This window comes from Kogia breviceps, chromosome 4 (genome assembly GCF_026419965.1).
Source record: "Kogia breviceps isolate mKogBre1 chromosome 4, mKogBre1 haplotype 1, whole genome shotgun sequence".
Lineage (NCBI taxonomy): Eukaryota > Metazoa > Chordata > Mammalia > Artiodactyla > Physeteridae > Kogia > Kogia breviceps.
Genome location: NC_081313.1, coordinates 6,205,603 through 6,229,203, shown reverse-complemented (window position 1 = coordinate 6,229,203; position 23,601 = coordinate 6,205,603). Strand labels below are relative to the sequence as shown.

At 47.5% G+C, this 23,601-nt stretch overlaps 1 protein-coding gene across 3 annotated transcripts in view; it reads right to left on the bottom strand.

Moving 5' to 3' along the window:
• ADCY2 (adenylate cyclase 2) overlaps positions 1-23,601 on the bottom strand; it is a 441,592-nt gene that overhangs the window by 15,063 nt on the left and 402,928 nt on the right. For all 3 annotated transcript variants that reach the window (XM_059063263.2, XM_059063264.2, XM_067030781.1), the window contains 4 exons: positions 23,264-23,348; positions 18,407-18,565; positions 8,559-8,705; positions 6,738-6,845 (listed from right to left, as the gene is read on the bottom strand). In XM_059063263.2, the coding sequence (XP_058919246.1) occupies positions 6,738-6,845; positions 8,559-8,705; positions 18,407-18,565; positions 23,264-23,348 (499 nt within the window). The remainder of the gene's footprint in view (positions 1-6,737; positions 6,846-8,558; positions 8,706-18,406; positions 18,566-23,263; positions 23,349-23,601) is intronic.

Genomic DNA, 23,601 nt, shown 5'->3' with positions numbered 1-23,601 from the left:
GTAATATCCCCAGGCTTACCCAGCATTGGAATTGCTGTTTGCATACATGACTTTTTCCAGACTATAAACTCTGGAGGGCAATTACAGAGGGGCAGTCATTAACAAGTAATTGGCACTTGCCCCAACGGGTAAAGAAAATCTATGCTGGTTGACCTACTAGCTAAATAAAATCCCAAACAGTCAAGCCAGGCAGCTCCTAACTCAGGCAGAGACAGAACCGTTAGCCTGACTCAGTGAATGTGGATGGGCAATGTTTATTGCTCATAGTTTTGTCGGTCAGCTCGGTTTTGCTAATAAGCTGAGTAAGTGTAGGCATCTCATAGTTAGGTCACTTGGAGCCTGGGATCTTATCTGGGGGATGGAGGGAGAAGAATGATGGAGAAATCCTCATGCTAGCCACAGCGGTATGTCTGTGGGGCCAACTCAGCAAGAAACAGAGTGAGAGGTAGCGCTTACAAACTAGTAACTACCCACAGCCCACAACCTGCTGTCAAATCTGTTCTGATAGAATAAATAAATAAAATAAAAAACTCATTTAAAATAAATAATTTAAATTTCTTAAATAAAAATAATTAAAAAGAGAGCAATAATACAAAGCTTAAAAATTTTTAACGAGCACCAGCACTCATACCTTGATAGGAATACAAGCTCCCTGTCACCTCTTGCTTCTCTGCCTCTCCCCTCCCCCCATTTTTCTGGCACCACAAGTCACTTCTTCCAAAGTGTCGCTGGCAATGGGCATCACTCTATTTGAAATTGTGAATAAAAGCTAGAGGTATGGCTCACCACAGCAATGGTGTAATCAAAGTATGGGTTTACATGAAAGTTTTCATCTCTGTACTTTGGTTTTGACATATTTAAGTTCTCAGTAAAATTTGTATTAAAAAGATCAAAACCAACTTACGTAATTGCTAAGACCCTAATCATTGATTCTGGCATGAAGGACGGGCTTCCTTAATGATAGGGCAGGCAAAATCCCCTCAGAGGGCGAGTAGGGGAGGCTCCAGAGTGCTGCAGAGGGAATGAGGCAATAGGGAGGGGTGAGGAGTGTGGCAAACTGGGGAGAACGTGCCAAGATGGGGCAGCTGCTTCTCAGCTGGTGATTGTTGTCATCAGGAATGAAGATTAGGAGATCTACCAATTTTCAGGAGAAACTGGAGATGATTATTGTTTAGTGAGATGTCCTTTTACAAGAAGTCTACATAAGTCAAGAAAAACATGCCTGTAACCACAAGTGTGCTATCATGGCTTGAGGTCTAAAGGCCACGGCTGGGAAGGAGCAGGGGGCTACTATGGGTCTGGGAAGCGGTGAAGTCCTGACGTTAAAATGAAGCGCCTCTGGGGTGCGTAAGCTCCCCATTTCTATCAACCCTGAATTCCATCGCGGAACATGTACTTTTCAGGTGAATGCTCCGGGGATTACGAGAGCGGGGGTGGGGTGGGGTGTGGGGTGTGGGGGTGTGGGGTGTGGGGTGTGGGGTGTGGGGGTGGTCAGAATGCAAGCCTGTTCTCCATGTAATGTTTCATTTTTTGACAAATGCCTGCTTCTTTCAACAACAACAATCAGTTGTTACACATAATACAACCAACCATCTAGTCATGTTGTCTTTAAGCTTAAAATCAGAACGTGTTGTTTCACCTAAGAGAACACAAATGAAGCAAAACAAAGGCAGATAGAAAGCCCTGCTCTGACTAGGTGCTGATAGACCCCTGTGCATTCGTTTTCCCAGTGGGTAAGTAGCCTGTGCCGGCATGTAGAAAATGTGGAGGTAATTACAAATGAAAGCTGACTTTCAAAAGGCTTCTTCTATCCAGACAGCTCTGCCTCTTTTTGAATTTAAGAAAAACACATGAATCCTTGAGAAACCCAATATATTTTGCCAAACTAAATATCTGGCTGTGGTGAATATGTTTAGTTGCCAAACTAAATATTTGGCTGAATAATAAATAGAAAATTTTTTGTTTGTAAACAACTAATGGAAAGTTTTTGGGTTTTAACTAGAGAGATAAGTAGGTAGGCGGCAAAAGGGACATTCATTTTTTTCATAAAGACTATATCTGTATTATTATTTCTCAAGCATGCTATGCCCCCAATCAAACATAATGAACTTTCCTTTCAGATTTTCACTGAATTTCAAACTATTTCTAGGATGATCTTACCAAGATTCGAAGTAAATGTTCTAAATAAAAATAGCTCGTACTGAGTAAAAGCTCCCTGTGTGGACCTGATGCCATATTTCACTTACGTCCAAACACCCTTTTACCTATTCTGCGGGCAGAAGCAATGGTATCCATACGTGGAACAGTGTACAAACCGTAACTGTATTATTACCGCTATTAGCGTTTTTATTACCCACTCTTCCCGTGGGGCATTTTGCATATTAATGTCTTCCCCACAGCCTCAGGATATGAGTGGGATCCCCACTGTATATAAAAGGATGCTAATGTGCAGAAAGCTTAGCTACCATGGTAGGGAATGAGCTGTCTCACGTGAAGGCCACGCTCTTTCCCCTCCACCATGAAGGTAAATACTCATGTATTAACAGCGGTGGTTGTCAGGGGTCAGGATGCAGCTCAAGGGTAGCTGGGAAGGCAGATTTGTGGCTGCCAGTGATGAGGGCAGAAGGGACGGGGCACCCGTGGAAGGAGTGCTTGGGTGAATGGTGTGCGTACAAACGCGCGGGTGCAGAAGCCAACGTGGTGGGGGGCTGGGGAAGAAGAGGAGGGGGTGAAGCAGCACGAGAGCTGTGCGCAGGGTGAGGTGAACCCTGCACCCAGAGTGCCCGGGTCTGCAGCCCTGCTCTGTAGCCCTCTTCTACGGCCGCTTGTTCTATGACCTTGGGCAAGTTACTGCACTTCTGTGCCTCAGTTTCTCCATCTGTAAAATGGGCTCGGGTTGGGGGTGCCTCCTAGGCTTGTTAGAAGTAAAGGCTCAGGAGGCATTTATTAAGTTTTCGAAAATGTTAGGAGAAAAAAAAGAGAGCGTTTGCACGGGGAGGAGCAGGATTGTAAAATGGCGGGAAGGAAGCGAGAGGCTGGGCTGGGAAGCAGGGTGGACACGCGCTGCTCCATCATTCATTGAACAGACATGGGCAATCGCTCTGTTCAGTACCCCCTGCTGGGACTTTGGGGAACACCACATAAGACACGGCCCCTGCTATCATTTGGATGCTGGATAAGAAACACACGTCTAAACAAAAGCAGGAAAGGATATGCAGCACGTGGGAGGAAAGGAAATAGGATCTAGACACAGGGGGTTGGGTGAGGCCAAAGAGACTCAGGTCAGGGTGCAGGAGAGGCTCCTAGGAAAGTGGGAGCCTTGGCACCGCTGATGGGCGAGATCTGAAAACAGGGTGTCTTCCTGCGCATCAGAATCACCTGTGGAAATGGAGATTTCCAGCCCCTCCCTCAGGTGTCTGGAGACCATGTGTAGCACCCACCACAGGGCCTCTGATGCAGATGGTGGCTGCACCCCTCCTGGAGGGTGTATGAGTAGCACTTGGTGCTTGTCTGCACAGACGCACAGTGCACGTTTGAGGGCTGATGAGGAAACTGTAGGGAGAGGGAGGGGACGGGTCAGAGCCGGGGCGTGGAGGTAGATGGTGGAGGCCCTGTTCTGGGAGTAGGAAGGACACGAGGAAGGTGAGGGCGCTGTTAGCAAGCTGGGTGTCTGTGGAAAGCTGGAAACGTGAGCTCCAAGCTTGGCCTAGTGGTCAGGAAGGTGGATGGTGGTTTTGTCAGCAGTCGGATACACAGGCTGGTGGAGCAAGTCTTAGCTGAGATCCCTGATGGAGGGGAGGGGTTGGGGAAAGAACACAGAAATGTCCACAGAGGAAGACCTCAGGCAGGATTCACTAAAGAGAACCAACCAGAAGCTGAGGGAGGGGAGGACTTCTGGGCGAAGGTGACGGCTGGCTGTATCAGAGGCCACAGACAGGACACAGAGAGTGATCGCTTGGGGAATGCAAATCCGACGTGGAGTTTGGAATTTGGAAGTACTTCCTGATCTTTAGGAGTGGAATTTCTGACATCTGCATTGGTGAGGGTTAGCAAAGAAGGAAAAGGTGAAAAATAAAGGCAGTGGATAAGGACAAGCCATCCGAAAGCTGTGCCTATGGGAAGGGAGAGGAGAGGCCTGGAGACATTTGTTGAAGATCCAGGAGACCAGGGTCTGGTGGTGACAGAGTCGAGACCAGGGAGCCCGGCTGTAGGGATGATGAAAGGTGATTGTGGGATGGAGGAGGGATCATGGAGGGGTGATGGAGGGGTGATAGAGGAGTGATGGAGGGCCGATGGAGGGCTGATGGAGGGGTGAAGAAGGGATATTGGAAGAATGATGGAGGAGTGATGGAGGGGTGATGGAGGGGTGATGGAAGAATGTTGGAGCAGTGATGGAGGGATGATAGAGGAGTCACAGAGGAGTGATGGAGGGCTGATGGAGGGATGAAGAAGGGATATTGGAAGAATGATGGAGGAGTGATGGAGGGGTGATGGAGGGATGATGGAAGAATGTTGGAGCAGTGATGGAGGGATGATAGAGGAGTCACGGAGGAGTGATGGAGGGGTGATGGAGGGATGAAGGAAGGGTGATTGAGGGGTGATGGAGGAAGGATGATGGAGGGGTGATGGAGGATGGGCCCAGCACAGACGCTGAATGCTGAGTGGGTCTTCATGTGCCTCGGGGCATCCCTGCCAAGGGTTCCGTAAGTGGCTGTCACTAGCTAAGTTCTGGAGCAGGTGTGATTTTGTCAAGTGCCCTAAATGGGCCACAAGAGGAGGTCAGCTGAGAGGCCGCAGAATTGGGTCTGGGATTAGGGTGAGAAGAGTGAGGCACTCATCTCAGCTGCAAAACTTAAGGGGGCCACTGAAAAGCTCAGCAAGCATGAGGAATCATATCCTAGTGCGATGTTTAGAAAATCAAAATTAATGCAGAAAAATCCAGAAAGAAGTAAAACACTGAAACTTAAAGAAGGACAGGGGCTGGGGACTGCACAGATCCCCCTCAAATTCTCATCTTGAAGCCATACCCACGAGATCTCTCTCTCTCTGCCTTGTGAGGACACAGCAAAGGGGCAGACAGCAACAAGCCAGGAAGACAGCCCTCACATGAACCGTGTCCCGCAGGACCTTGATCTGGGACTTCCAGCCTCCAGAGCTCTGAGAAAATAAATCTCTGTTGTTGAAGCTGCACAGCCTTCATGATGGCAGCTGAGCTCACTAATCAGACAGTTTCTGACAGTGCTGTGCTGGGCGTCTTAGAGCCCGAGGCAACAGGAAAAATGTCTGTCCCTGTGTACATAATTTTATGTTATTTTTAACCGTTAATTTTTTTCAGAACATTAAAGATGCTGAAAAGGATTAAGTTTTCTTCCATTAAAGCCAGGACAGTAAAAATCTAATTAGTTCTGTCTTGGGTAAAAATAAGGTATTTAGAATTAAAACATTGTTGTACATTTTAATACCTTTATTGTCCAACTTTCCAATAGTTTTTCAACACTTGAATGTTCTGGCAATAAAAACCCAACCCTGAAAGATACACAACACCACGTAAACAGGGGTGCCCATTTTTCCTTTTGTGTCAGGCGTCAAGATTGCTTGGAATGGTACTGCTCAAAACTTACTATTCTTCTAAGTTTTCTTTTATTGCTTGTTTGTTTTACTTTTCCTTATTACTAAAGTAATTCATACCCATGAAAAAAATAACAATCTGGAAGCAACACCTGAGTAGAAGGGACATATATGACCCCACTCACTCAGAAAAATGCTAGGGTTAATCTTGAGTCCGACGTTTCATGTTCTCATCTCTGCCCACGAATGTTAAGAGAGGACCCTCTCCTGATGCTCCGGGGGTGGGTCCTGTCTGAGCAAGCTGCTGGCCCTCTGTCCCTCTCTTGGTTGCCTGTGGGAGGTCGCGGGGTTGGGGGGAAGCTAGACACATGGGGGTCAGGGAATGGCTGAGCTCTTCCTCTCTTTGGGGGAATCCAACCACCTCCAACAAGTTGTGCTCTGGTAAGTTTCATCCCTCTGTGCTGCACCCACCACCTCTGCCCTGCGGCAAACAAGCCAGTGCCCGTCACGGAGCCCACTGTCCCGAGGGGAAAAGGGTCTTGTTATTGACCCACAAGTTAACGAGCCATATCTAGGGACTTCCCTGGTGGTCCAGCGGTTAAGACTCTGCGCTCCCAATTCAGGGGGCACGGGTTCGATCCCTGGTCAGGGAACTAAGATCCCACGTGCCACATGGAATGGCCAAAAGAAAAACAAAAACAAAGCATATCTACACAGACACACACACACACACACAGAAACAAACCACAACATAACAGAAAACCCCCTTCAAAAACCCTAGTTGACTGAAGATACTCAATTTTGACCAAATCACCTTTTCAACCAAATTTCTGGGTGGTCAGCATGTTTTCGACCCCGTTGTTTTAAATCAAAAGACCAGGAGCCCTCCCATAATGAGTCACCTTTAAGTAAACAGATCTAATCAACTTTCTTGTATATTTATCTGGTATCAAGCAGCTACCAGACTGGTTGGTTTTTTTTCTACCTTGTCTGCCAGAGAAAGAAGTTCTGTGAAGAGACCCTCAGAAGCCTCCGAGATTCTCATCTTTTCTCATGAGACCTTAATCACTGAGGTCTGGGTTGTGCCTGCAATGATCGTTTTGGTCCCAGGATGACCTGTGGGCAGAGCCGAGGCTCACGTGTGCTGGGTACGGCTGACGCGTGTGTACCTGGGCGTGCTCCTGGCTGGGCACGGCGCTCAGACCCGTCGCTGCCATGTACGTGCTGCCGATGGTCTTGATCTTTTCAACTCCACTGAACTTTGGCTTGGACAGCAGCTGGGGAGCAATGACAATCACACAGTTACTCAGTCGGGTGCTGACCCAAGGCCAAGCATTTTCTAGAGACATTCTCAAATCCTAGTTCAGTCACAGGAACATGACACTGCTTCTTCACCCTTCGACCTTGGGCATCGTGGGGAAAGAACACTTCGTGAATCTCACAAAGGGCGTGTCCTTGGAAAGATATGCAGTATAACGATTTACTTCCAGTTAACATGAATTACCTTTCAGAATTAGCTGGTGAAGGAAACAGGATAAATTATGATGTGAGTGATAATGGCCTCAAATAAACTTCCCCACTCTGTGTTTGAAAGGCCTAAATACAAAATCAGGATTCAGAGAGTGAGGTCTTCCCTGCATGGTGAGGGTGATTTATGACCAATTGTAGTGCTGAGGATTGACTTTTGCCCTCTGAAAACCTGGAGTGGAGGGAACAAAGATCTAGAATGGCCCCTCCCATCAGCCCTGACCCTAATATTTTTTGTCCCAGTTTCTGGCACCAGTAACCAGTTTCCTACTGGGCTCCTCCTCATCCACTACATTAGACCTTGGCATGGGATGGAGTAAAGGTAAAAATAAGATAAGAAGCTGTAGGGAAGAGAAAGACTGGATGGAGAGAGCAAACGAAGGAAACTCTGGAAGGTTCTGTATCTGCTCAGCAGGACAAAGGTATGAACAGAAGACTGGGAACATCTTCTAGACCCTTCCTTGGTACTCCTGCTTTCAGAGGAGATTCGCTCAAGATCACATGTCAGAGAATCTAAGATAAGTGAGCAAATCCCATGATCATATCTCCATGAGCAATCCAACCTGAAAGAATGGTCACTAGTACTAGAGAGCATTTATTTTACCGAGGAGCAGCTGGAGGAAATGCGCCAACATTTTTCACTGTGGAACCCTGCACAACAGTGAAAATCTCTACTTGTCATTACTTCACCATGAGTCTTGAGTCAACCTCATGGTGACAGTGGTGGTAGCAGAGAAATGCACAGGTCCCACAAGACATTTAGAAGGTCGGCCTGAAACCATCATATTATATAATTTCATCACTGTATTTCAAAATTCCATCAATCATGATGAACCTATGTTCACTGATGTCAATTTTCCTATATTTGCAAAATATTGTTAAAATGGTGTAACAACAATATCTTTCAAACCAGAGGTCTGTTTGTTCTTACTAGAAGACAAAGTGCATTGTTTCCTTCGTAGGCAGAAAATTGAAAAATGACACCTATTCCAACATCTAAGATGTACACTTTGTCCCTTCTAAAATATATTCTACCACATTCATATTGCTTTTTCAATAACAAAGCATGCCATCCATGTACACTTCAAATTGATATCTGACATAGACCTTGGAGTTTGCACAGACACACATGCAAATAATCTACTATCTTTTTTGTGTATAAAGAGATGGGCAAGTATTTTCTTTGGAGTTCAAGCCTTTCAAGAAAATTCATGGGCTTGCTGGAGAGATATTTTATTGAACAGATTTTGGCAGCTGTTTCTAGGAATCATATTAGCTTTAAAAATAATATGTGTTTGCCTCACCAAAATTAGTCAGTGCCCTAAATAGAGCAAAAAGCTTAATGCCAACCACCAGAAATTTTGTCAAAGGGCAAGTTTTAAGATATGCCGTGATGTTGGACTAACTTCAAATGTGCCAGTCCAGAGGAACGCCACCCCTGCCCATCAAGGGTAAGTACATACATCGTCAAAGTCGGCAATGATCTCGTTGAGGAGCCGAAGGCATTCCAAGCCCTCCTTGTTCACATCTGATTCTGTGTAGAATTCTTTGAAATCCGGAATGGAGGCAAACATGACGCAGACACAGTCATAGGACTGGTGGTATAACTCCTGCCCAGGAGAAAAGGAAGGGCTGAGCACTAGGAAACCTTTGAAGCAAACATGCTCCTAATGGAAGTGTTTCTTTACGTTAAGGCTGGTAAAGAAATCCTGGTCCCAGGCCCCTTTTAGGCACTGGCCATTGATCACAGGTGAAGGCTTCTAGTGAGCTCGATGCAGGCTGAGAATCGTCAACACCGCACTCCCATTGTCACTACCAGTTAGTATGAGGTGCCCTTCCACTCACCCCTCTCTGCCATCTCTGTCTTAGACAATTACAAGAGACCATAGACTTCTCACTTAGGACAAAACAACAACAACATTCTTTTAACAACTAAAGGGAAACAAAACGATTTCCCAGGCTACCATATTGTCCTAAAGTGACTCATTATGCCTACATTCTTTGGACTGGAGGCTTCAGGAATGTTCCTCTTCAGCGTCCCCTGAAAGGAGCAGATGAAACTCATCATGTTACTTCTTAATTACACCAGAGAGAACTAGTGAAATTCCTCAGACTACTTATTCTATTGCATTAGACACCGGAAATATTTGTTCGGGATTTCCTTTTGTTTTTAAATAGACTAAAGTCTAAACTAAAAGTCTAAACTATAGCTCACAGTTTCACCCATAGACTTGAGGAAAATTACAATGTCTTGTAAATACAATTTCAAGGTGTTTCCACACATAATTTTCCCCAGCATATAGTGAAACCTTCAAGTTCAGCGGAGATTTCATAAAGGAAGCGTTATTATGTGGGCATGGGGGCTGGTCCTGGGCGGGAGGATCTGCTCTCACACTGGAGCTGGTGCATCAGGGCCCTTGGATGTCCTGTCCCGGGCAGAACGGCCAGGCGCCAATGCGGGCACACTGCATCATGGGAAACACTCCCTCCACCAGAAAACGTGAGGAGAGTTCTGTTACACAAGATGGCAACCTCTGAGTGGAGGAAAGAAAGCTAGCGGCTGGTGTTTCCTGTGTGCCTGGAAGAGGGAGAGAGTCTACCCTGCATGGATGTTACCAGTGTGCTCTGCTCTCTGGGGCACTCAGATGAATCCCTGAGCAGGGAGTGAGCACTTCAACAGCACCATAACTCCAAGGTTTGGTGGCCTCTCAGAAAAACCACTCTTCCTCCGCTGACGTCTCATGACACACACATCAGGGCAATGGCAACCCACGGCAGGTCACAACCACTTCCGGGGAAAGACAGACTTGTGTCATCTTCCTGTTCTCAGGGCCAACCACCTTGTAATGTCTTCTGCTACTGCCTTACAATCTCTATAAAATACATGAACAATAGAATCAAGGTTTTTCTTTTCTATTCTGCTCTCCATATGGTTGACTTGGCTCTTTGTGCAGACCTGTACTTCCTCTCTCTGAAAAGTTGTTTTTGTGAACACTCATATCCTCAGAAGACGACCTGTGGCAGGTGTGATTGCCAAGCTTAGGTACCAGTTATGCTGACCAAGCCAGGGCGTCAGGGTAACAGGGGAGAGAAAAGCCCCTAGAAGCCTCTTCTAGTTAAAAAGGTCCGTTTCATAAAAGTAGTATCAACTCCACTGACTTCTCTACTCTTAAGGAAAAGGGGTACATCTAGCAAGGCAAGGATATATTTTCTGTACCCTGCATTTCCCCACTGTCTGCTGACATCAGCCAGAGAGACCACCTGGGGAATGATGATAATGACAAGAATACACACAAAAATCTCCAGCACTGACTGCGTGCCCACTGCATGCCAGGATGCCCATCCCTCTGAACTCTCCACCAGCATTAACTTGCCCCTGACTACAATCCTAGGAAGCTGGTATTTTTATTCTCAATCTACAGATGAGGAAACTGAGGCACAGAACAGTTACATTACTTTCCCAAGGTCACAGTTACCAAGTCTGATGCAGAGGTCACTCTTATAAATGCTACACTTTATACTTTACCCTGCATTTCCTGGATGACCACAGAGTGTGCTGCCTGGACTTGGGGCAGCATGGGGGTCTCGATTCACTTGTAGCTCACGTCACTTTGACTTTCTCCTTTCCCCTAGGGTCTTTAAGGGTATCTGGGGGTGGGAGATAAGGAAATGCAAGACTGAACTGACTGACAGTTTGGATATGAGGGCTGATTTTAACCACACTGGTTTGGAGTCTAATAAAACATTTTCAGGTTGACACTGTCAAAATTGTCCTCTGAACTCTTGCCCCAGAACACCTAGGTTGTTGGAGCTGGAAGAGGTCTGATGGGTCATTTAATTCCATGGTCTTCAAATAGGAATGCCTGGGAGAGTCACCAATGGGGCTTTCAAGAAGGCGACACCTGGGCCGCCCAATGACCAACTGAACCTTGCCCTTGGGGTGGGCTCCAAGCATGTGAATCTCTTTGTAAAACTCCATGGGTTTTCCTGTTGTGCAGTCTTGATTAAGAATCACAGGACAAATGAGGAATTGTTAAGTCAGGGGAGTTTGGTGACACACCAAGGCTCCCACTGACTTAGGGGCCAGGACTAATCTCTGGAGTCCTGGCCTGGCACTCCACAGGCTATGAGTGCTACTGGGGCCTTGGACTGCAAAATGCTCACCCACCTTCTTTGACAGATGGGTCACCTGGAGCTTTGAGGAAACACCAAGGGTGAGTGGGGATTTCTGACCCCCTAGCTCCTGGCTCAGGGCTTCCACAGGGCTATGCTTGAGAATCAGGGAAACTTCACAAATGGGAAGCTTTACAAATTCACTAGAGCTAATGAAACGTGCAGGGCTTAGAGCCATACCCTAAACTCATGAGAGGTTCCCTCAGGTCTTTGGGTTGCGCTTGGGGCCAGAGAGAACCACAAGCTGATTGGCTGATGACCCGAGCTTATCTTATACTTCCAGAGGATCTGGGGTGAGGGTAGGGCAGGTAGGAAGGCTTGGAGGAGATTTGGGAATTCGGGGTCTAGCACGGGTGACCCTTGTCCAGAACATAGCTGCCAACAAGAATCTCGCTGAGCTTTAAAAGTGGAAGCTTAGATGCCATTTCAACATTCACTCACATGTAGCCATTCTGCAAAACAAGCTCAAGTTATGGCAAAATCATCCCAAAGCAGCTGCATTTCTGTGCACACTGTCCTTTTCAGTTTATTGAGTGGGACTTCAGGTCTTTCCCAACTCTGGATGAAAACTTGGGACAACCCCATGACTCTTTTTGTCATTCTCAGGTAACAGGAGTCCTCTCAGCAATAATTTAAGTGTCCAATCTAACGAGAAGTCAGAACTCAGGTCCCAATGGAATGTGTGGCTTTTCTCCTTCCCCAGTGTGGGCCTGCTGGGCGGTGGAGGAGTGTCTGCAGGGTGGGAAGGAGGCACGGTTGGCTTCTACTCTCTCTCTGCTCCTCATTCTGGTCTGACCCTCCCCAGCTGGCTGGCCAGGTTTTCCAAAGCACCCAGGGGTGGAGAACAGGGGAAGAAAGAAGGGTCTGTTGGAGGAGGGACGCGTTCCATTAACTACATCTTGCTCCCAGGGAACTTAAACCTGGTGGACATTTTCATGGGTTATTTGAAGACTCTCCGTCACTTCCTCCCAACAAGGGACATCCTGCCAAGTTCCTCGTGATGTGCACCATGCACTCCCCTCCTACTTGTGACTACTGTCTCTGCCCCGGGCTTTCTGGTTAGACTTCGAGCTTCTCTGCTGGGGCCCATTCCCCCCTCCAAGCAGCTTTTCAAAACAGGATCGAAAATGACCCCATGCCAACTCTTTTTCTCTGGCTTGGTCCCTGGAAACATTCAGCAGGCTTTGTCCTCTCAAACCCTCATAGTCCCATTACATCCCCACCTGCAGCCCCCAACTCTCTTGGACCAGACACTCCAACAAGCCCCTGCCCTCTGCATTCAGGAACCTACATGTCATCTGTGTCCCCCAGATGGCGTTGCTGCCCCAGGACCACGTAGGGGCCCAAGTCGTAGGTACACATCCCAAGCTGAGTGGTTATGGTCTATTTATGAGGCAAGAGGTAAAGGGAGGGTTCCCCATGTCCCTTTAGGAGGGGGCTCACTTCTCACTATATTCTGTCCCCAGTCCCTCTTTCAACCTCTACCCTCCCAGCCCTCGTGTCCCTGAGAGTGAAGGGTCCAGAGTTGTGTAGCTCTTGCATTTGTAAATTCTGCACACTGTTGAGCTCCCTCTTTGGAATGTGAGACCTACTGTCTCTTGGTGTCACGGGCTGACATGCACTTTAGCGTGCTGTTACATACACACAGGCACGCACAGCCCCCCGTGAGGGCCTGCCACGTGCCAGGCTTCGTGCCAGGTAATGGGGGCACAGAGACCGGCAACGCAAGCCCTGCCCTAAGGAGCCTAGAGTCTAGTTGGAGAGAGGAGCTCAAATACAAGGACAGGAAAACAGAGTGTGATCGGTGCTGCTTACACACAGGTGTGGAGACGTCCGCTTGCTGTGCCCTAGGAAGTTGCCGGAACCTGCCACTAGCTCGGGGTTCCAAACTCCGGGACCAGCGCTTTCTCCTGCTGACTCAGGCCATAGTGAGGAGGAGAAGTTCCCACCTTTCACATCCCCCCTCGGTCCCCAATTGTCAGCTAACGCCTAATTTATTCAGGGGGGGAGTCCAATTGTTAGAAAGCACAAAAACATCTCTGAAAGCCTGTGGCTTTCTGGCCTGACTCTGTAAGGAATGCGTTGCGTTGCGGGAGCTGCCTGGGTGTTGGGAGGTTAGCTGGGAAGGGGGAGTTGTTTGTGTGCCTGGTGAATTCCCCTGAACCCGCATTGACACCTGTGTCTTGTTTTGATCAAGCCTCAGCTCTCCCGCAGTGAGGCTGTGCGGCTCAGAATCACACATAACCCTGACCACCGGGGACTCGGCAAAGGGTCGACAAAATGCAGTCTTTTCAATGAGTGACCAAAGCTAGCTGGGACATCTGTTCAAGGGACCTTTCAGACATGTTCCTGCCCAAACACCGCCATCTGGAGAGCAGGCTCTGTAAACCAGCGGGCTCTGTCTGGGCCACAGAGCTCTGTACCGGGGTCCGAATGGCTTTAGGGCCCGAACCTGGTCAGGACAGTCAGCAGCTGCGGGAGAAGCTTGAGGATGTTTTGAGTAAAACCAGTGCCCTGGGGAAGGAAGAAGAGGAGCTTGCAAAGGTGGACACAGCAGCTCTCTGCCCACAGGCCTGGAACACAGGTGCAGTGAACACTTTTAAATCAAAATAAAGATCTTTGTGGAATTATTGTGATTAAATCACTCTTTACTCTGTATTTCTGAAGGAAAACGAGCTTCCTCTGTATGTGCATGCGGCGGGTAGGAGAATCAAAAGGCTGTTTGTGAACATGGGTCCTGGCCAAGGTCATAGGTCATGGTTCCAAGGAATGTTCCAGAAAACCATGGAACATTAACCGTTACTGTGGGACTGAAAGCCACACTCCTGTCTACCGCATGCTCTAAAAATAACCCTGGGCCAGCCTCTGCATTCAGAAGCTGCAAGCGCTCAGCCCACACCACGGAGAAGGAGCCAAGGAGGTGATGCCGTCAGATAAGGATACAGCGCAAAGCGATTATGTGTGTTTTGTGGTCCACGCTAGTCAGGCCCTGAAAAGCTGTGGGAAGGTGCCTCCCTTGACAGATATTGGTAAGTTCCAGGAGGCAGTGTTCTCAAGTTTTGCAGAAGTTTGGGATATTTGCTTCAAAGATGACTAAAATTGAGCGTTTCCTGCATGCCAGGCACGGCTCTAAAAGTTTTGCATGAATTATTGCTTTTGGAATTAGTTATAGCTTCTGTGAGGATGGAACCCGAGGTCCCACAACTAAGAAGTGCCAGGCCCGGGACAAGAGCTTTGCTCTCAACGGCCAAGCAGGGCCCAGCAGGTAAGGAAAGCTGGCCAGGGCCCAGGAACCTCTCTTGTCCCAGCATTGGCTACGCTCTGTCACGCCCACTTTGGGTCTGGAATCCTCCAGAAACGATCCTCCCCCGGGATCCCTGCGTTCAACAATGGGCAGAACTTGCCCTCACAGAAGCATCAGGGAAGGAGACAGAGAGAGAGCGCGAGAGCACGCACGTGCATATGCAGGGCGTGTCTATTTGGCCCTGACAGGGAGGAGGGGCCAGCAGCCTGGACCACGTCCACGCTATTCAACAGCACAGACCCCATCACCGCTTGGCTGCAGGAGGTGAAACACCTCAGCCTGCCTGGCCTGGACCACAAGCTTAGGATGACATATCCCCAGGTCAGGGAGGTGGGTTCTCTGGCCCAGGGCTGAAGTCGATCGAGGACAGGAAGGGCTGACTGTGACAGAAGTTAGGCATCCAGCCTGTCGGGAAGTCAGAGGGATCGGGCAGAAGTCTGCCACGCACTCAAAGGAGTCTCCTGGTAATAACCTGGTTATAAGCATTTTGGAAAAAACCCCCAAATACAAAACCATCCTTTCTGAGACTCAGGTGGGAGCCCTCAGAACCTTTAGGCAGTGGGCTAGGGGCTCTCCTTCTCCTTCAGACCCTTTATGGGGCTTCTCTTCTGCATTCAGGATTCCCTGTGAGGACTGGAGCAGCAGACTCTCTTTCACTACCGGTCTGATCTTGAGCAGCGGCTGGAAGGCATCTCTGTCCCGCTGAGCAGACGTCAGGCTGCCCTGAACGCAGGCTGCCCGATGGGGCCCGCTGTAATTTTTTAAATCCCCAACCGTTACAGTGGCTGCTTGAGTAGCTCCCTCCCCTCCCCAAATATTTAACCTAACCAGCAAAAACTGGCAGTAAAATCTGGAAAGTCACAGCCCAGGGGAGTTCTGTGTTGTCTGACGAAATACAGAGACTTTTGCAGCCCACGGTTGTGCGGTACGAAGAGGTCATTTCAAGGATGGTCTCATCGGTCTGGTGCCCCCGATTTAAGATTCAGTGTGTGTCGCTCTACCCCCCTGAGCAATGTGAGGTCAGCAGCTAGAAAGCGCAGATCTAATGATGTCCAGGGTATCGGGGTTCCTAAGCGAAAACCGGAGGCCCCTAATATGCAATAGGGGAACTTGGAGCTGTTTGTGGCAGTAAGCGTTTGAAAAGCTTTGGAACTGAGCTCCTGTTCGTTTTCCTACGGGAAAAGGAGGCTGCCTGGGTCGGGGTGTGTCTCCTGAGTGAAGGAATAAGCTGGGAGCTTGGTGGACGGCTGCTGACTGACTGCAGGGGAAATCATTTTAGCGCCTAAGTCAGGTTCACGTGCACACACGGGCACGATGAGGCCACGGACGAGGCCCCCAAGGAATTCACCTTCCTGATCTGACAAATGAGGCAACAGAGTCCGGAGCTGGTTTCGTCGAAACGCGCCGATTCCTACTTTGTCTCGGAAAAGTTCCCAAACTGCCGGTGGAGTGAGGTGGTGCCCGTTCCGGGGTTCAAGCCCACGGCGCGGTGCTGCCCTGACGCTGCAGCCTTCCCCACGGGCCCCACGTGGGCAGTGAAGGCTGTAGAAGACGCTGTGTGTGTTCTTAATGATTAAACTCGCGGCACTGATGAGGAAACTTGGAGGGAAATGTCACCCCCTTCTTGGGAGCCCCCATGACGTGCTAGTTGCAGAAGGGTCACTGGCCTGGCACACAGTAGGGCCCCTCGGTAAGTGGATGAGTCCACTGGTGCTTTGGTGCTGCCTGCCAGCCGGGTATGTCTCACCTGCATGGATACGGAACTCCGGGTCCTGCTCTATCAAATGTCCACCTCAGCTGGAGGGACGGATGCTCAGTGTGACATGTAACATCCCACACTCTACCTAAGAATTGTGCAAAGTAAAGCACAATTCCCCTTTGACTCACGGGGAGACGGGGCTCAGGCCGGGGAAGCAGCTCACATTACCGTGACAGAAAATGTTGGGACAAAGGTTCGAGCCCATGCTGTCCGCCTGTGGACTTCACTCTCCATCCCCATCTGCTTTCCCTTATGATTTCCAAAGGGGCAACTGCGTTCAGAGGCCTGCTTAGAATAAGTCAAGCAAACAGGAACGAACAGAGAGAACCCACGATTCCCCTGGTCTGGCCTCGGGAGACGTCAGGAGGGGGCAGAAGAGGTCACCAAGTGCTTTAGGGCTGAACCCTGGGCCTTTTAAGGTCTTGAACGAAGCACTGTCTTGTCATCTGGACAGAAGTAGCCCCTTGAAGCCTGGAATGGTCTTTTTCTCCCCCTCTGCAGCCTGCGTCTCTCTGCCAGTTTCTAGCGCTTTCTTTTCTGGTTCCGAAGTCACTTGCTCACAGTGGTGGACTTTCTGGACTCCTGCATTTACGCAGTTAGCACCTTTGGAGACGACAGGATTCTGTCCCCTGCTGGGGATGAGGCCGCCTTGTCCTGTTCATCTCTGTAACCAGGCCCAGAGCCAGCCTGACCCGGGGCAGGGGCAACAGATGAATTTATAACCTGAATTGATAGCTAGACATATAGACACAAACAAGCTCTTCAACTGCTAATGAAAACAGACGGTTCCTTTTTAATAGATGTAATGATTTCACTGTGTGTGACCAAGAGGTAAATAAGATGCTGAATAACCTACTGAAAGCAGAGAACACCAGGAGACGCAATAGAGAAGGGAACGGTGGGACCTGCTGGGGCCCCTGGACTGGCCCACCATGCCCAGCACGCTTCCAGAAAGACCACAGAGTGATAAGGTCCAGTCCCTGCCCACCACCTGGCACTTTCTTCTCAACGTCAACGTTAAATATGTTACAGATAAATACCGTTCCAAGCCTTCTCACTTCGCTGCTCTTTGCATTGGTGTCATCAAAGTCCAGCTTATCTATTAACGAGTTCATCCATCTGCAGGTTTCCGGGTCCCTCATCCACTCCAAGTCCTCACTGAACATTTCCCAAGAACGGGGGTTGCACCTCATACATCTCTGAAACTCCACAGCACCAAACACAGGTCGTTCCCTCAGTGGGTGCTCAAATGCATGTTTCTCAAATTCACAGAGTGCCACTGTAGATACATCTGCTGACTCTTGTAATTTAGTTACATTAAAGACAATTCATGACATTTCATTTCACAAGCCATTTCAGCCTTGAAACAACATGCTCCAACATCTCTCCAACTCTAGTTAAATATCCATTCCTTTAGATGCTCCACGAAATTCCCATTTCTATCCATTCAAATGGATGGTCTCAAGTCTCTGATCTGTCCTGTGTGGCCAACTCCTAAATTCTATCTCATATCCTTGACATTCTAAGACCCTTAAAAGGCTCTCGGGGAAGTCATGAGCCGTGAAACAGCGGAGTGTGGGATGCACCGTGTGATTGTGCGTCTTGATTTGGCCTTGATGGCACGCTGGTAAGGAAGCGTCCTCCCACACTAGGCAGAGGGTGGTGACCCCTTGTGTGACATATTTGGAACCCCAGTGCCTCATATTAAACGTTCAGAACTTTACATGATTGGGGAAGAAAAACTAGGAAGAATGAATCAACTTCATGCTAAGATGTTCACAGGAGAGTCTAACTCACTATTCTCAGTTGATCTCTATACGGCCAGTCAACATACTCTTGAAAATGGACACATTCAGGCCAATGTCGAGTATTTTGAACACTGACATGTTTGAAGTGCCACAGGCCTCTAGGTCACTGCCAGGAGATTTTGGCCCTCGCCAGCGCACGCCCTTCCCTGGCCAGCAGCCCCACCTCTCCCCATCGGCCCCGCCTCTCCCCACAGGCCCCGCCTCCCTCCACCGGCCCCGCCTCTCCCCACCGGCCCCGCCTCTCCCCATCAGCCCCGCCTCTCTGACCTCATTCTTCAGGCTCCTGGCCAGGAAGTGCTCAGCTACGTGTGCAGGGAGCACGTTCTCCAGCAGCACGCGGTTCAAGTTCTCCATGGTTTCTATCTCCTCTCGCTCTTTTTTGAACTTGTTCTTCCATAAGAAGTCTAACCTACAGTAATATTCATTCTGTTACAAGAGGACACAGAGGTAAAGAAACAATAGGCATCTTGTCCTGTCAGAGAGTGGAGGTTTTAAAGAGAAAATAAAAAGAATGAAACAAACCTAAAATAGAGCCCCCCCAAACGGAATTTTCACCCTCCCTACCGAGCCCTCAGTTGCCCCCAAATGTCTCTCATTCACCCTCTAACATGGATTTCCAAAATGTAAATTTGGGTAAGAACCAGCATCAGAAACAGAGAAAATAGCTATCCTGAAGGCTTGAAAGACAAAAATGACATGAGAGCTTCTTACACAGTCATGTTAATAAATGGTGGCTTGAATTATTTTTTGAAAAGAGCTGTGATAGAATATAAATAATGAGTAAAAGAAAAATGGAAAATATATTAGTAGAGAGAGTGCATTGTTTCATGATTTGCATTTAAAAAATAATAGTGTTCATTTGTGGCAGTTTGCCTTTAACAGCTGAATATCAGTTTTCCTCTACCACAAATTATGTAATTAAGTATACATTGAAAAGTATGTGTTTTTTCATTTGGGATTGCAGTGGACTGAGAGAATGACATTATATTTAGACAAAAGTTCATTTTGATATAATTTAATTAAGATGGTGCCTGCTAGTAAAAACATGTGTTCATGCTTTATAATGTATTAAAATTCAATGCTTTTAAAAACCAGCTGTTACTAACACTGTAGAAACAGAGAGGCCCGTTTACTGTCACAGGGTCTCTTTGTTTTGTCATCATTTTGTATCTGCTCTGATGTATATAATTTAATATACTGAAAGAGCCTTGAATGAATCTTCCTGTAACAGTAGGGCCTAATAGAGAGAGTGTATTTCAGCACAGATAGTCATTATTGACAAATAAATGCAAAGAAGAACTAAATGGAGGGAGTTTTGTTTATTGGTTTGCTTAGCTATACCAATGACAGCACAAAGCAAAATAAAAACACGCATAAATAAATGAGCCCTCAGGCACAGATGGCAATTTCAAAAAAAATTTCACAATTTGAAACCTGAAAGAACAATGATCACTGAAATTAGGTTTGCTTCAAACTATGTATGATATACTCAAAAATTACTCCTCCTCCTCTGGGGAGGCATTTATTTTTAGCTCACATAACAAGACATTTTTTAAAAAGATTACAAAAGAGATATTTTAAAAGTTTGCTTATATTAAATTTTTACATTACTGACACATCTTCCACATTCTGTATTTATGGAAATCATGCTATGCACGTACTGGAAAAGGCCTCTCCCTTGGAGAACAGATTATTTATTTAGAGTTTTTTGGGGGGGATAAACTAGTGGTGTGGCCGGTATTAAACTAAAATAATAGAAGCAATCTACGGTGGTGGCATCGAGAAGACACAGGTATACACCGAAGATCAGATAAAAACGAAACGTGAGATGAAGCCACGGAGCCAGTTAAGGTACGCAGCAAGCCCAATTCGTGTGCGTTTCAAAGGTTTTCGTAAAGCTCATGAAGAGTCGCTCGGGTTTTCCGAGGGACTGCTACTGCGCCACGTGCAGGCAATTCTTTAAGTCTCCTACTAAAGGAATCGGAGCACTTTGGGACCAGCTGCATTGGACTGAGAGTGACCTTCTGACAAATCTTTCCCCTCTCACCTCCCCAAGCAGTGCAGTCTGCTGCAGAACCCTTGCCTCGAGGCGCAAGGACCTTAAAAACTCATGTGTAGTCCCCCAAAGGAAGACAAATGTTTTTATCCCAAACCAGTTGTAATGGACCTAATCACGTCCCCCAAAAGACTGTTCCAAGTCCAAACCCCGGTATCTGTGCCTGTGACTTGTCTGGAAGTAGGGTCTCGGCGGATGTAATGAACTTAAGGACCTCAGGATGAGATCATCCTGGACTTAGGGTGGGCTGTAAATCCAATGACTGATGTCCTTACAGGAGAAAAGAGAGGGAGATTTGACACAGAGACCCGGGGAGGCTGCGTGAGGAGATCCAGCCAGGGGCGGGGAGAGCTGTTTCCTCCGTGACCCTGACTCAGGGCAGGAAAGCGCTCTAAGGACTTTGTGACACTTCAACTAAAACAGCAGCCCTGCTCCATGACCTCCAGGCCTCACGTCACCTTCCATCTCTCAGATGCCATCTGCGGCTACTCCCCAAATGCTCAAGGGCCCAGATCCCACTCAGACGTGGAATTTGTCTCCGTGAGCTCTGGCGTGATGGGAGAGAGAGCAGGAAAGAGTCTTGAGAGGGCATCCGGGCCGCGTCTGGGGGCCCACCGACCCTGTCTGCTGTGTTTCACGTCCTACCACAGCCTCGAGGGCGTCCCGTGCTCTGTCTAGTTCTGAAAACTACTTGAGGAACCAGGCTTACACCTTTCTGCGTGGACAGAAGCGGTCTCTGGGCAGGGGCGCAGGCAGCATGTGATTCCACTTTCTCTGGGATCCTCAATTCTCCCACACAAGGACCTCAGCCTCACCCTCAGGCACTAGGGTTGCCACTGCCCGGTTCCATACTCTGAAAGAGCCCACCTAGGATGCAGACCCTTGATGGCAGGGGGCTGCCCGTTCAGCTTGGGTGAAATACAGGAGACCTTTCTTTTTCAAAAGAGGCCCTTGAGTTGGCTTGCATTTCTCTCACGAACTAGATTTCAGTACAGAGAGGGGTACTGTACTGTCGCTCTTGTCTAGGATATGTTATGTTTTCACTAAGGTTTCTGAGATGCTTAGAGCAATATTTAGTAGAGCCATTTTCTTAGAAAGCAAGTACATTGCCATCATTTCAGAAATGATGGTCATGGGTCAGGGGAGCCATTAGGACAAATGATAACAAAAATAAGTTGCAAAAAGTCTGTGCTATTATTTAAAACATATTCAGAAAAGAGGTAACTCTGAGGCCGTGGATTCTTACAACACTTGAAAACCTTATTTCAAATATCAGACATTTGCTTGTAATACAGTTGTATTTCCGGAAGGGTATGCAGAGGCATATATCACAGACTTCACAGTTCTGGTTATCCCAGAAGGCTTGGGGCCTCAGTAAATCATTCACTTAATGATTCTGGACTGAAGGTCAGCCTTCTGGCTCACCTTGGTGTATCCTTGGTTCTAGTTAAAGAGTAAATGTGAACACATTTAATCCTGCAGGGATTACTACTCTTTAGGTCTCTAGATGTACATATTACTTATCATTACACTAGTGACAAAAAAGGAAACTAGTATCAGCGCTATCATGTTAAATGAGTGCCTGGCCATAATAGTGCATACTTTTTTTTTTTTTTTTTTTTTTTTTTTTTTTTTTGCGGTACGCGGGCCTCTCACTGTTGTGGCCTCTCCCGTTGCGGAGCACAGGCTCCGGACGCACAGGCTCAGCGGCCATGGCTCACGGGCTTAGTTGCTTCGCGGCATGTGGGATCTTCCCGGACCAGGGCACGAACCCATGTCTCCTGCATCGGCAGGCGGATTCTCAACCACTGCGCCACCAGGGAAGCCCTAGTGCATACTTTTGATTATTTATTTAAATCATTTAAGAAGTAACTGATCAGTGAGCAGCCATGGGATTGGACCACATTTGTGTAGTGGTATCACCTGTATATTATCTCAGTGAATAAAAAAAGTTGGGAGAATTCAATTTGATTCTAGGTAATTAAAATATATTGCTGTGAAGCAATCTGAGTGATCATTCTAGTAGGAGAAACTGCCTAAGAATGCAGAACTCAGCATGTGCCGGGGACCGGGGTCTTCTAAGCTCTGCATCAGGACCACAGCGTAGCTCTAGGGAGACTGGTGACAGCTGCACTGTAGGCTCCAGGGAAGGACGTCCCTCGCACTTCTCCGGGAAGATGCAAGAGGATGGATGGCCTGCCCGGGTGCTGGACTGATTGTCACAGATCTGGTCTCCGCTCCGACTGTGCGATTATTAGCAGCTTCCTCTTGGTGAGAAACGGAAGCCAGGCCCAAACTCCCCAGTTGATAGTTTGCCTCTCAGATAAGTGTTTAGAGATGTGAATGTAATTTAATTGGCATTGCTTCTTCCCTGGTTATCTCCAGATAAATCACTTCTTTGTTTCATGCTATCCATCAAAGAACTTAAAACAAATTTTGGTTGAGGCAGAGCTACCTGGTAGGGGATGAGTCTTTAGTCTTCGGGTGATTGCCCTGGTTTGCAGGCAGAGGAAGAATATTGCCCTGAAAAGTCCTGCACCTACAGGCTCCACGGGGAGGCCAGAAGCGGGCACAGAGCCCGAGGGGGCCGTTTCACTTGCATCACAAAATAAAATTTTTGAACAAGGGACCATATTTCTAGGGATAATTGCAAGTGACAGCAGGGATATTTAATACCCATTTCAAAGAAACAGAAGCCATACCTTTTGAAATGCAGATGAAAACCCCAGGCAAGGGGACCTTTTTTTCCAATTAGTGCCAGCTCTTGAGGGAATACATTGTAGGCTTACAGAAACCTACATATTTATTTTGAAACTTAACAGGAAATTCATTGATTCACACTTCTACTGTTCACAAAATTTGCCTCTTAGGGAAAAAAAAAAAAGAGAGGTCTTTCTCTTGTGTCTATAGCCAAGCATACACATGTTGTGCTACCTACTCTTCTCTTAAGTGATAAGATGATTCTGATGCTTCAACATTTGTTTGCATGAAAGCAATGGCAACGCACGTCAGCAAAGTATTATTAATACAGCACTTTAGAGAAGTTACAGAAGTAACAGACTTCTTACCTGTCTGCCCAGAACAAGCAGTGTGATGAAAAATATAAAGAGAGACACTGAGCCCATGGTCTTTAGGTCTTTCCAAATGCCTGGTCTATTAAAAAACAAACAAACAGATGAAAACAATACAACAAAACAACATACACACAGGACTTAGAATTCGTGCATGAACAAATTTCAGGATCTCTAGTGATTGTCTACATTCTACACCAACCATACACACACACACACACACACACACACACACACACACACACACACACACACACACTTCAAATATATTTGCAAGCCCAGACTGCATCAAAAGAAAGCAAAATAATCCTTATTTCAAGAGCTCAGTAAAAGAC